Source organism: Taeniopygia guttata, chromosome 5, assembly GCF_048771995.1.
Source record: "Taeniopygia guttata chromosome 5, bTaeGut7.mat, whole genome shotgun sequence".
NCBI classification, from domain to species: Eukaryota; Metazoa; Chordata; class Aves; order Passeriformes; family Estrildidae; genus Taeniopygia; species Taeniopygia guttata.
In genome coordinates this window covers 50,298,210-50,312,961 of record NC_133030.1, presented here as the reverse complement: position 1 = coordinate 50,312,961, position 14,752 = coordinate 50,298,210, and the positions used below count along the sequence as shown (strand labels likewise).

General features: G+C 35.7%; 1 protein-coding gene across 8 annotated transcripts in view; it reads left to right on the top strand.

The window, feature by feature from the left end:
* The window catches only part of DICER1 (dicer 1, ribonuclease III), a 65,097-nt gene that overhangs the window by 22,794 nt on the left and 27,551 nt on the right, over positions 1 to 14,752 (top strand). For 6 of the 8 annotated variants that reach the window (XM_072929364.1, XM_072929365.1, XM_030273114.4 and 3 more), the window contains 7 exons: positions 3,516 to 3,708; positions 4,615 to 4,777; positions 5,177 to 5,307; positions 6,197 to 6,331; positions 7,099 to 7,259; positions 8,475 to 8,643; positions 10,750 to 11,222. In XM_072929364.1, the coding sequence (XP_072785465.1) occupies positions 3,565 to 3,708; positions 4,615 to 4,777; positions 5,177 to 5,307; positions 6,197 to 6,331; positions 7,099 to 7,259; positions 8,475 to 8,643; positions 10,750 to 11,222 (1,376 nt within the window). In that variant the 5' untranslated portion in view covers positions 3,516 to 3,564. 8 annotated transcript variants of the gene reach the window in all.

Genomic DNA, 14,752 nt, shown 5'->3' with positions numbered 1-14,752 from the left:
GGGTAACTAAACTGGTATCACTGTTATTAGGTACATAGCAAAAGAAGTGAATTATTTGTAATACTAGATCATGTAACTGTTTTTTTATTAGCTGCCTTTTAAAATAAGATTGGTTTTCTCTCCATAATTCCCTTCTGGTGATGTTATATAGCTGTTTTACATGTTCCCGAAGTTGTATTTATCATTTGAAAAAGAAACACATGACAGATGAAACAGTAAACAAAGAGGAGGAGCTGCTCTTCTGCAGTGATTTATAAATAACTGAAGTGGCTGGACTTATGTACAAGAATGATTGAGGAATCATCTTCAGCTTTTACTATAGAAAATGTTTGGATTTTTTCCTCTGGTCTGTTCTAGCAATTATCATCACAGTGAGGTCTCATTTTAAACAAAGCAAATATGGTTGTTTTTCACTAGTTGCTCTGTGTAAGTAGAGAAGCATGATTGAGACTGTTTCAATAAAATACTACAGTCATACAAAAGACCTTTGTGTTCTTCAAACACTACAGGGTGTTTGAACTGTACGAACTTTAAGATTAATTTCAACCCAAACTATTCTATGGTTCTAAGGATTTTTTTGTTTGTGTTACTAACTCATGCTTCCAGACACTGGAATACAAAAAGAGAACCTAGATATATTAAAGGAGAGTTTCATCTATAAGCTTGGAGGAGGAGGTGTTGGGGGTGACACCTTTCCCTGCTTTTTCTCCCTTCTTCCTGTTCTCCTGCACCTAAGCTGTCAGTTCATACAAAAGCTTCACTAAGGTTAGTAGTGCCCAGAGTTTTCTGATGTTTTCTGCTGGTGTCTGTTGAAGATTGTGTGCCATGCTACTGTCCTTGCCATGTGACTGATTTAATCTATCAGTCACATACTGATAAACATCAAGTACATTTGATGTGTGAACACTCAGTAGATCAAAATATCAAGGATGATCAGATTGCTACATGCAGCTGTATAACACCTAAACCATTCTGTGATGACTGTATCTTTCCTGCCAGCTGTATCCTATGACCCAAAGCTTTTGAGTCCCAGTGGAGGAACAGCTACTAGCTCCCAGGAGGGAATGAACCAAAACATCTTTAATTTTGCCAGATTAGAACATGCTATAAAACTATATTACTGTAGTTGCATTGTTAGAATCTGCACGTGCTTGTATGCGTTCTTTGAAATGCGTAGAAGCAATTTAAGAATCTACAGGAGTCTTTTTTTTTTTATTACAACTGAAATGAATAATGACATAATACTTATTTTTTGATTTGTGTAGACTGTTGTTCTTTGTTTACAGCTAAATAAAGCAATATTGATCCATTTTATCTGTCTAGGTAATCTGAAATACTTGGGCTCAAATGGTAACTTACATTACAGGAGTAATGTAAATGGGAAGGTGGCCGTGAATTTGTAGAGCGTCCTAAAGCGACTGTAAAAACATAAAATGTCAGGCATGTTTTTTACTACATCCTGTGGTAATGCGCGTTTGTTCCTTTTGAGTTTTTTTTAGAATTTTAAGACATCTTTTCTTTCTAGAATCTTCTCACTATCACAGTTTTGGTAACACCCAAATAAAAATATCAGACAATATCCCAGTGGTGTACACATTTTGTGTATTAAAGAGGGACACTTTTGTTGGGGGAAGTAGGTTTATTGCTGATTCCAAATTCAAGAAGTTACATTTATCCTTGTTCACTAAGTAGCATTTACTACTGAATGTTTGTCTACAAAAGATAAATACGTTTTTACAGTGGAGCTGTGTGTATAATGTTACTTCAGCTTAGCCACACTGTCCTTCAGGGCTTCCCCTGCCACTTAAAGGTATTGAGACAAAGCTTTATCTGACCGCTTACTGTAAAGTGAAATTACTTCTGACTCTGCAGGAGGAGTGATCATGTAGTTCAATGCATTGCCTTGTCTCTATTTTACAGTATATACCTGAGATGGAGAGTGAGATAATTGGTTTAATCTCTTTTTTCAGAGCTTCCTATAATTCTTTAATACTAATTTGATATCATTGTTTAGACATGGTCCAGATTATACGATTTAATTTTAAAATAATAACATATAACAGAACAAAAATGTTGGAACAAATCTAAATGAACGCTTCTCTTAATTACAGAGTTACATAATTACTAGGTTGGAAGAGACCTCTGGAAAACTAGTCAGTGCCCCTTTTTTGATTTAAATGTACTGCTTCCATTTTTTACTCTCTCTTCAGTTATTTCTGATAACCATTACTGGTTCTCTCGTAGCGTATTATACTTTTCTTATTTATTTTTATTCTTTACTGCACATCTGCAAAACTTCAACAACTTTCCTATTGTTTCAATTGTTAACATTGTTAGCAATTGTTAACATTTCAATGCAATAAAATGATAATTAGCTTTTCCTTATGCCTTTTTAATGAATTATTAAATATGAATGCATCATCAATTTTACACATTTCTCAACCCATATTGATACTAAAATTAATATAGAGCTTGTAGGAATTTTGAGGAAAACTAACTTTTGAAGATAGTGGTTTTTTAATAGGGTATGTGTCCAGTTTAAGGAGGGAGTATTCAGAATTTCTTAGATTTCACATAGTATGTTTCTATATACTTGAGCAATATTTTTCTATATCATCAGGCCATAATCACTTTCCCAGACTAAAGGTTTTTATGTTGTGGGGTTTGTTTTAGTTGGTGATGTTTTTTTGTTTAGTTTTGTTTGTTGTAACCTTGATCATTCCTGACAAATAGCAAATGTTTTAACACCACCCCCCCCCCCCCCACCATGGTGAGGACTTCATAGCCTCAGTAGGAGAGTGTTTTGCAGTGCTCAATTGTCATGAAGTTCTGAATGCTTTGTTTGTTTATGAATGATAGTGTCTTTATGGAAGTTCGTGGTTAACCTGGTAAAGATTCCATTCTCTATTAGTCCTTGCCAGAGTCATCAGCAATTATCTATAATGCTTCTGCCAGTTATTAAAAAGATAATTGTATCAGAATCTGATAATTTGAAAATACTGACACTCTTGTGTAGTTTCTGCTCCTTTCCTACCAATTAGAATAAAATTCCTGTTTACGTGTATTTAAAGCTTTAATTTGTTAAAGACCTTTTTGGATGGAAAGAAAAATGGAAAAACTGATCCTTGTGCCTTTGCTGTAAAATTCAGTGTTTTTCTTTCCTGAAATAAAGCTTAAGACAGCTTTACTTTTTAAAGCTTAAATTTAAAATTAAATTCTCTTAGACTGTAAATGGAACTTCATATGAAAATGTATGTGTGTAAATCCAAATGCTTGGAATGAGCATTGTCCTGTTAGAGTACAACTCCTTTGCAATTTCTGGGGTACTTTAAAAAGCACACATCTTCAAGTGGAGAAGTGCCTGTAAATTCAAAATTACCATTTTCTGCTGAAAATAGTATAAGAAGAAACACTTCTGTAAGTAAAATCAAGTAATGTCCTTTTCTTGATGAAAATTTTCTCTTTCTGCTTGAGATTGTAAGTATATCTAATACAGTTTCATTTTCTTCTCATAGTAGGCTGTGTTGGAACAAAAATGCAATGAAAGAAACACTGGATGAATGAATGAAAAGCCCTGCTTTGCAATCCCTCATCATGGCGGGACTGCAGCTCATGACCCCTGCTTCCTCCCCAATGGGTCCATTTTTTGGACTACCATGGCAACAAGAAGCAATTCATGATAACATTTACACGCCAAGAAAATATCAGGTACTAGTGATAGTACTAATGCAGTAACATCAAAAAAAGTACAATAAAATCCATTAGTCAATGGAAAAAGAACAAGAGCAGGTGAAGAATGTCACAGTGATGCACACTGTCAGGACATGTCTCTCTCAGCTCCAAACTAAAGCTAGTTCTTTAGTTTGGCTTTATTTGACGCTTGTTAGATCCCCCCTTCCCTTTTCTAAGTTTGCTCTAATGAGCAGAACAGCCTTTAAGCCGAGTGTTCTCCTGCCACACTGCAGAATGCTGCTAGAGACAAATAAACTGTGCCTCTCAATTGTATACATACATCATGTCTTCACCCTCTCACTTTGTCTTCCACATGGTATGTTAATTTTGGTTTTTGGTTCACGTCCTGGTCAAAGCAGCCCTCTAAAGTCAGAAACCCCATCAGGGTAGTCTGATTTTTCACTTTAAGGAAAACTGAGTTCTAGGATACCAGTTCTTTTTGCACTGCAGAGGTGCCCAGAAGTGTTTTGTTAGCATTACTGAGAAACTTTGATCACTGTCAGCTAGTCTACTTGCTTATTGGGCTGAATTGATGCATGCAATTGGATTTAAAAGCTGTAGTTTTTCTTCATACCATCTATATAGCAACAGAATAATCTATTAAAAAGATCAATTGAGAAAGCTACCTGAGAGTAAATTGTGATACTAAAGGATTTTCCATTTAAAAGCTGGCTATCTATAGTGTATTAATATTTTTGAGAGATTGTATTGTGAGAATACATTGTTATGCAATATATGTGTTAATTATATGGCATTTAAAAGACTTCAAGCGATACTATTGACTTGTAGTTGTCTATAGTTTATTTATCTCCTTTTCTTTTTTTGTGTCAGCTTTTTCACTGCATTGCTGCAAGTAAGGATATTCTTATTTTTTAAACCTAGGTTGAACTGCTTGAAGCAGCTTTGGATCATAATACAATAGTCTGCTTAAACACTGGCTCAGGGAAGACTTTTATTGCAGTACTACTCACTAAAGAGCTGTCCTATCAGATCAGGGGAGATTTCAACAAAAATGGAAAGAGGACTGTGTTCTTGGTCAACTCTGGTAAGAGGAAACATTACTAAACACACTACTAATACTTCCATGGAATATTCTGTAACAGAAGTTCTGTGAAAGCAAAGTTGGGAGAAACTTTGCATAAAGCCTGCCACAGCAATGATGTGATACCTTTCATCTTTTGTGTTATAGTCTGTTTAATGTAATCTGTCTATATCTATAACATGTTCTGTTTTCTAGTTTAAAGTTAAGACATTGAATCTGAAGTCCAATGTAGTTAGCAATCTATTTCCTTGATGTGTTTCTGCATAGAAGCAGTTGCCATGTACACATGGTTTAGTCTAAGCTAAAGAGCACATTATGAAATGTGGTGCTAGGTTATATGACACACAACTTACAAATTAAAGTATGAGAAGATCTTTATCTAATAGAGATTTTTTCCTTAAGCGAATCAAGTTGCTCAACAAGTGTCAGCTGTCAGGACACATTCAGACCTTAAAGTGGGAGAGTATTCGAGTTTGGAGATAACTGAATCATGGACAAAAGAGAAATGGAGTCAGGAATTCTCTAAGCATCAGGTAATGTATTATGTAAAAACTATAAGCAAAGCATACAGAGAGTTAGGTTGGATCAAAAGTGATTCCTTCCAGTTATACATTGGTCTTTTATAAGTAGAAATCCATCATATTGGTAGTATTTGTATGTTAATTTTGAGGCAAATATATGTAAGTGTTTTCAGGTTGTTTTTAAAAAGCCATCCTCCAAGTCCTTTGTTTTCAATCTCCCTGAGATCTCCTTGTTCATTATGTTGATTGGAAAAGAAATTTTGAGTGTGCGCACTGTACTTTAAATGATACTGAAATTTTATTAAATGTTAGGGTTTTGGGGTTTACTTTCTGGTGATTAGTAATGCTTTATGGAATATGTCTGAGGAACTCTGACAGAAGTGTTACTATACTTAGTGAAGTTCAAAGTGAGTGTAATAATTTTATCAACAAACTCAATTTTTTTTATGTTATTGTGCAAGAAATAAGTTCTTCTCTAACAAAAATTCTGAGAATGTCCTGCTTATGTTACAGTTGCAAATAGTTAAGAGCTTATGAAGAACTAGCTTTCTTGCCAGGGATGTGATGATATAAGGACATGAACTTAATTTATTTGGATTGTTTAATGATACTTGTTCTGCATGGTCTGGTTGCTGTTGAGATTGTCTTTTGTATTCATTTTTTAACTAGGCATGTGCCTGGAGAGATACATACTTATAAATACATCCCCATTCTGAGAGATGGCTTTCTCCAGTAGATAATGTTTTGGTCTCTTTTGTCCTTACTGGGTGTAGGTAGATGAATAGGGATTGATATGTGGCAAGGCTGTCCCACAAGATTTGCAGAAAACTTTGCCTCCTTCACCTTGACCTCTGATAGCTTGTACCTGTTTTATACTGACATTTTTTTCCTTTCAATCTAGGTTCTGGTTATGACATGTCATGTTGCTTTGACTGTTTTGAGAAATGAGTATTTATCCCTGTCAAATATTAATCTTCTGGTGTTTGATGAGTGCCATCTTGCAATCCAGGATCATCCATACCGTGAAATTATGAAGGTACATTGATTACATGAATGTTTAATATACTTGATTGAAGAAGAAAAGTCAGAGGGAGAGCTGGAGAAATGGAAACCATTTAAGGCAAATTTTGCTACAAAAAAAATATTAGTGGAACTAATGTTAGCATGTTTCTGGGACTGTGGAATTACTGTATTGAGTTAAGACTTCAGTGATACAATGTGGTAGAAGAATAATGTATTTTACAGTGGGTATTAAAGACAAATCTGTCTTTAACAGAGAAGCTAAATTTATTGACTTAGGGGAATTTTTAAAATCATCAATAAAATATTTGAGTTAGGGAATGGGATATACTGATCAGTTTTTATTATTTTTAAAAATGCTGATCTCTAAAGGTGTTTCTGGGCTCTTCCCAGAATATTATTGGCTCCATGTAATTTTTGGCTTATAAGTGAGAGATACCTGCATAGTAAGTATATAATGAGAGATACCTGCATAATAAATATCTTTCCAAATCTCTTTTCAAGTGCATGTGCCTTTTTATATGATGTGGAAGTACTATGGTATGTAATTGGTACAAAACCATTCTGTTTAATGTTAACTGTTTCCACTTTTCATGTTGTACATATTTACCTTTAAATGTGATGGCTGTTTAACTTCCAGTCAGTAGAATAGAAAATAGCAATTCAGTCTTTGGTTCCTTTTGCAACACCTGCTGTTGAAATAAAAGTTTCCAGCCCAAGCATCATAAGTTTGCAGGTAGATAAACAGGATGCCTTTCATAAATAATTTATTGTCTTTTACAGATCTGTGAGGATTATCCATCATGTCCTCGAATTTTGGGATTAACGGCTTCCATTTTAAATGGGAAATGTGATCCTGCTGAGTTAGAGGAGAAGATCCAGAAACTGGAGAAAATTCTGAAGAGCAATGCCGAAACTGCAACTGATTTGGTGGTCTTGGACAGGTGTGTTTTATAATGATTGTTGGTAAACTAATGCCTGCATTTTCCGTTTTGGATAGAGGAATAAACCAGTAGCAATATTTAGTCTTCTAAATTTTAGAAAAGTTGGTGTGTCTATGATGCTGATATTCCATTTAGGATGGAGATGGAATGTTAAAAGACTTTTGAGTATAAAGGCTGATTGGCCTTGGTAGGGAAGGATTTTCTGTAGTTAAAAAACAAAACAAAAGATACAACAAAACAGATCCTCTTACAAAAAACAAAAAAACAAAAAAACAACCAAAAATACCTGTCAACATACCACCAAGCTAAAAACCCGACATTTCATGAAGTACTTCTGAACTTTTAAAATGCACTCTTTTGTGTGGAGTGTAACTGTTTCATGTCCAGTGTATGCCATAATATCACTATTTAGGAAAATGTGGTAACATCCACAGTACAATGTACTCTTAATGCAAGAGCAGTGTCCTTTTTTTCTCCCCTTAAATGTATAGCCTGGGTTTTAAAGACTAATGAAAGATAGAGGGAGATGAGAGGAGGTAGTAAATACTTAGATAACAGAACAAGTGAGTTACAGAATCTAGAATCCTGGGAATGTTGTTTAAACCAAAGGTGGAGATAATGCAATGACTTGGTGTAGGGAAAATTAGGGTGAAGTGATTGCTATGTAGCATGTTTTCTTCTACCACCTATACGATATTGTTGAGTTTCAGATAAAGTTAAAGGTTTTTTTTTCATGTTACAGAACAGGTATTTTGTCCATATGTAAGTGTTTTAAATGCATTTTTTTGAACTTGTCTGAACCATTTCCTTTTAAGAATTTCTTGCCATTCGAGAATAATAATTTTACTTGCGTAAATGCATATGGAGACATAAATTTACATTATGTAGATCGGTTTTCTTTTGTATAGCAAGAGAGTGCACTGTCAAAAACAAGTGAAGATGTTGGTGAAGTAATTAGAATTTGCTTAAATTTTCCAGTATTTGAAATGAGGATTGCAATATTAGCCTTCTTTTTAGGAGTGCATTAGAACAGTATCTAGAATTAAGTATTTCAGGTGGTGGAGGTTTTTGCTGAAGTGTTTAACTGTATAATGTTTAATAATTGTGTTTCTGAGTACACATCATGTTGCTGTTGTGTTTGCTGTATAAACTCAAGAGCTGAAATAGCTCTGTCTTTCAGAAGCTGTGTTTAACTTGATCTTTGCCCTCATTAAGATATACTTCTCAGCCATGTGAGATTGTTGTAGACTGTGGACCATATACTGACAAAAGTGGGTTGTATGGAAGATTATTAAAGGAATTGGATGAAGCACTTGCTTTCCTAAATGACTGCAACATATCTGTACTTTCAAAAGAAAGAGATTCTACCTTAATTTCTAAGCAGGTAAGGATATCAAGAAATGTGAGAAATCTGGGGAATAGAAATCTTACTACTGTTTTTCTTTGCTATTATGTTATGGCAAAGTTAACTGAAACGTCCTTAGCTAGCCATCCTTGATTATCTGAAGCAAAAAGACTTCTGATTTTTATGTTCATTGACATGCAGTTGTTTTCATAAATAAGTGGGGCTTCAATGTCAGGCATTGATTAGAATTCCATTAGTTTGAGATTCAGATTTTCTTAAAGCACTAAAACAATTCTGCACCCTAATGTTGTAGGTCCTTATCTCTGAAGTTAAGAATTTGAAATTTTCACAATCTTCTATGACCTTTGAATAATTCAGTACAGAAGAGGAAATAATGCTTCAGGAAGAATTTGGACTGTTGCCTGTTGTATTAAAAGCTGGTAAAGAAAGAATTTAGGCAAAAAAATCCAGCCAGAGATGTGCAGTGTCTCTAATTTATCTTAGAATAATATTGGACTAGTGCCACACCTTGCTGGAACAGAGCTTGAATCGCAGGCTTGCCCCTGACTTCCTGTGTTTGCCCCTGTGGTTGTCCTGACCTTTGGCAGAAGATGGCCCAGAAGGTGTGGAGTGTTTAGCAGGGACCTTTCACACAGTGGGTCCAGGTACCTTTTTTGATCCTGCTTGGCCTTCCTGGTTTGGAATTGCCTGCTAAGATGCAGCTGTGTAGGGATGCAAGTTTTTGAACAAGAAGTAAGTAGTGAGTGAGTCACTTCTGTGACTATTCCTGTAATAGTCCATGAGAAATTTGGGGAGCTTATTTCTTTCTTCAGCCCATAATATTCCAGTTTTCTTTATTCTTAGAAACTGAGGACTCTGACACTGTCTATAAAATATTATCTGTGCCAGAGGGAAAGATGGCACATAAGGTGCCTTAGGGTACATAAAGCAGCCTATCACAGTACATGGGAATTGGAAGTCCTGTTACTTTTGTGCTAAACTTCAACTGTAATAGGCTAAAATGCATAAGGAATGCTGTCTGGAGGCAATCTTCATGACTTGCAGAGTCTAGAAGAATGGATTAACTGTTCTACATCTAAAGCTTGTAACCCTCTATGCTTGTTCTAAACCAGTAGCTCTCTGAGAAGATGGAGACACCTATATTAAGAGTTTCAGACTGAGGTGCTTTATGTCTTGGCAGTGTAGAGTATCAAGTCTCTGTACTGCAGTTACAATTAGTCTAGATAGTATTGCCCTTAAGTCTTAGAACTACTGAACTTCACAGAGGATAGGACAGCATCAAGATGATGAGAGCCTGTTCTTTATTTCCTCACAGAAGGGAAGAAGGAAGAGAAATTAAAGCAGCAGCTGAAAACCAATGTCCTTTTATGGTACCATTGTAGTTCTTCTGGTACAATACAGGGCATCCAAATAATAAGTCCTTTTAACAGTGTTATCAGTGTACCCCATTTCCAAATTTCTAGTTTATCTGACAGCTTCACTCTTCCAGAGGAAACAACTCATAAGTTAAGATTATGATGGTACTCTAATGCCTATTCTGTTTTCTATGAATAGGATATAGTTTTCTCTTTTTATTATTCCACCCACATGTACTGTGTTTTGTTTTTCCTAGGATAGACTTCCTAAGGCTGCCTTAAGGCCACCATGCAACTTTCTGGTTATATACTTCTGAAACCCGGCCAGCTGTCAGTAGTAAATAAAGTAAAAATGCCCAGTGAAGTGCTTATTCTATTAGTTCTGTGGTATATAGTAAAGATAAGACTTTTTGCTGTGCTTATCTAGCTGATTCAAAAAGTATTCTTCTTTTTAGTATAAATTTCAAATTGCAGTTTTACAAAATGGCAAAATTTTGATTAGGTTGGGGGTTTTTTGGAGATTCAGAAATGTACATTTTGACGTGTATTGGTAGTAATTTAAGGGGGAGGGGGGAGCTTGCTCCATTAGAAGCACCAAATTTCCCAAGGTCATCTAAATAAGAAAAGCAGACTTCTGCATTTTTTTTAAGTAGAAAAATTGCCATAATCCTGAGAAAGACTATGCTGTAAGAGGAAAAAAGTCCCTAGTCTTAAATGAATAGTTCATGAATGTACTCTTTGAACTGATACTTGAATTCATTTGTTGTAGATATTGTCAGACTGTCGAGCTGTGTTGGTTGTTCTGGGACCGTGGTGTGCAGATAAGGTAGCTGGGATGATGGTGAGAGAACTGCAGAAGTATATCAAACATGAACAAGAGGAGCTGCACAGGAAATTTTTATTGTTTACAGACACTTTCCTAAGGAAAATACATGCACTCTGTGAAGAGCACTTCTCGCCTGCCTCACTTGACCTGAAATTTGTGACCCCAAAAGTAATAAAGCTGCTTGAAATCTTGCGCAAATACAAACCATATGAACGGCAGCAGTTTGAAAGTGTTGAATGGTATAACAATAGGAATCAGGATAATTACGTGTCTTGGAGTGACTCTGAAGATGATGATGAGGATGAAGAAATTGAGGAGAAAGAGAAGCCAGAGACTAATTTCCCATCTCCCTTTACTAATATTTTATGTGGAATTATTTTTGTGGAAAGAAGATACACAGCAGTTGTTCTAAATAGGTAAAGCTTTTTATTTAAAAAAAATATTCTGAAGGAAAAAGGCAGACTTAGCTGCCAGGATGTTAATATAATGATTTTATAGGGGATTGCCTTGTATTTTCAGAACTCTATTCATAAAGCTGGTTTAGGAGATCATACGGGAATATTTCTAAAGCATATGAGAAGGGTGTATGTCTTTGAAAGTTGTACTCAAGGACTTGTTTCAGACCTGAATTTTTAATTTGATTCCTTTAGAAGGCAAAATGTGAAATACTGTACTAAACCTGTAAAATAAGCACATACTGATTTGTTGTAATTGGTCTTTAGATCTATATTTTCAATGGATGTTGGAAACTTCTCTAGCCTACTGAGTTCAATGCTTCTGGAAATCTCACCGTTACCCTACTAAATCACAATATTATATGATCCAAGTCTAGAGAAAATTAAGCTTACCTTTGCACAAATACCTCTCAAGATTTACCAGTACTGCTTTCACAGTTGATGTTTATAAAGCACCTATTTAGTCAAACACTAAGTGCTTTCTTAAAGTCTCCACCAAGAAAAATACGAATGTGGGAGTATTTGCCAACTGGCAGTATGGTAGTTCCTTATCAGTTCCTATTCTTGAATCTGATGCACTTAATTGTTACAAGCCGTTTGCCACAAACTGCGAATGACATGATTGATTCACCTATGCTGGTTTTGGTTTTTGATAGGTTTCTCTGATAGTAGTAAATGTCCTATGCCAGGTGTTCATTGCATTCTGGATACCTCTAAATCTGACCCTCTGTTGATACACTTTTACTAGAGTTAATAATTGTATAACATATCCTTCGATCTGCAGACTTGTCTGTGTCAACTTTTGTCAACTTTTATCTTTTCTCTTTTCCTTTTTTGCATTTTAAATATGTTCACATAAATCTGCAGTATGAGGCAAACCAAGCTGTTCAGCAAAACTAACATATTCTGTTAATAAGTCTTGAAGAAATGACATTAGTAGTCTTTTGCTGAGCTGAAATGAGTATTTCATTACCCTACAGGGAATGAACAGAATCCTGAAAACTTTTTTCTTCTCTGTTCAGTTATGAATGTGATTTAAATCATACTGGTTTTCCACTGTGCATTCATTCTTGTATTCTGTGATTTATACACTATACAATATCCGAACTGCTGTTGAACCTGACAGAATACGGACTCTAGATTAAATAGGTGATCAAATTCTGCCATCTTTGAGCTTTAGGCACCTTGAGTAGAGGTTATTGGTGGCAAAATATAAAACTATATGTAACTTTTTATCCCCTTCTGAAAGTTATCTGCCAGACTCTCAAAATGCTCCTTTACCTCATGTAGCACCTGATTTCAGAACACCTGATTGTATTGACCATCAGACTAGAGCTGTTGGAATTAAGACTGGAAGCCTTTGGTGGAGAAGCTCACTGTAGGCCCTCTTCAGCAGAGTGTGTTTAATTCAAGGGCCTCTGCTGCTGATGACTTAAGCTTATATAGGGGAAAGACTCTACTGAATGAGCAAGTCCTGAGTATTTGAATTAGTGTATCACCACTGCTTCCAGAAATGGAACTGAGTTAAAACACAAGTATAACTTTTCTTAAAACACAGTTATTATGGTAGTATTTAGATTACCATTTTTTGAAACCTAGGATAACTAAAGAAGGGCAAAGTTCATGGCATGAGTTGTACTTTCTGTGTTATTACACTCAGTTGGTGGAGTGGCTTGCTTACTGTTTAAGTTGGTGTATACAGTTCAGTTCTGGTGCCTATAAGCGCTTTTTCAGAATAGAAGACATTTTCTAAAGGCCAGTTCCCTTCCATTTGCATTTCAGTGCCTCTTAGCTCCCTTAAGAGAAGGGTTTGAAAGCAGAAGTTTGAAAAGCAGAAGTTATCTGTATGAAAAACACCACCTGTTACCTACCACAAATAGGTTTTTTTAGTCACAGGTTTGAAGTCCTATATGTTTGTCAGAAACTTGGCGAAGATTTGCAATGAAATGTTTATTCAGATGCTTTGAATTGTCAATTTCTATGCAAGTAAACTAAAGTAAGAATGTTTGAGATGTTTAGTAGGTACTCAATTTGTATGGCCTCACAGATATGCCATGTTGAAAAAGAAATAAAAAATATATTTCTGTCCAGTTATTAACCCATACTTTCTTAGGCTGTCTCAAGAACCTAGACTGCATACAGAAATATAACTCCATTTGGCCTTGAACTAACAAACCACATTTGCACTTCAGCACAAGTGGATCCCTCTAGTCTTATTTCCCTAAGGGGATGGCAAGTTGTATGCCTGTCTTCTGTTCTCTTGCCTATCTCCCTGTTCATTCCAGTTTTAACAGATTGCAGAGGAAGAAAGCCTTCAAGGTGTTTTATGTTCCCATAAACTTTGTTTAAAATGGGGACTAGGAAAGGAGGCCAGACTTCAGTAGTTTCCCAAGGGTAAAAAGAGTAGGGAGAACTTTGCTGTTTTCCCTCTGGTTTGGCAGCAGCTTGCTGGGCAGATGGTAGGCGTGTAGCTGGGGACTGGCACTGCATCTCTCTACTTCTGTGAGGCAGAAGTGCTAAAGATTTTTTTGGGGAAAGTTTTGAGTTGTGCTGGAGGTGTAGAGAGACATGCTGTTCTTTGACTGTGGGGAGCACCTAGTAATGGACATGATGGATATCTTTGAGCAGAGTAGTAGTAGTGGGATGGCTATAGTGACACATGCGAGGGATTATTTGTTGTATATGATCCTTTGTTTTTTATTGGCTCTCCTGTTCAAAAGCCTATTGCAGTTGAGTAATTCCAAATTCCGTTCATCCTGAAAACTGATCAACTAATGATGCTTTAGCATACTTAGTTTGATTGCACACTGTAATTGTGCTTTTAAATCCATAAATGCCTCATTTTTAGATTTCATGTATTATTTAGGTGGGCAATTTTCTGCCTTATCTGTGAAATCAGAACACTGCATAAGTCAGCCTTTTCTACTTCTGTAACATAAAGAATAAACTGAGTATAAATAAAGTGAGAGCATGAAAGTTCCTCACATCCCTGTTGATTATTCCTTTTAAAGAATTGTATTTGGGGTAGATGTTCACAAGTAGTGAATGTCTCACTGTGTAGGCTGAGGATCACTCTTGAGAAAAACAGGTCTACATTTTGTCACCAGTAGACTTGAACAGAATATATAGTCCAATATTTAGTAGAATTACAATCTTACGTTTTAACCCAGAAGTTAACATTTTATACTAAAGAATCATACTTTTGTTGAGGAAGCAGATACAGTTTTCTTCTAAAATCAGCTAGAGCCTGCAGAAAAAGATTAACAAAGTAATTTTGAGTAGAGTGGTTTAACAACAGAGAGCCTTAGAGTAATAGATTGATTTAAAAATACCTAGTTTTACTGTGGCAGGTCTGAAATGTGTGTGATGAATGAGCACTCCTTATGTTTCTGTATGCAGTCTGTCTTGTGGTAACCTTACAGAGGTTTTTGAGAAGGCTGCAGTCAGTTTGTGTTAACATGACTTAATTGTCATGCTTCCACTTTTCCTTT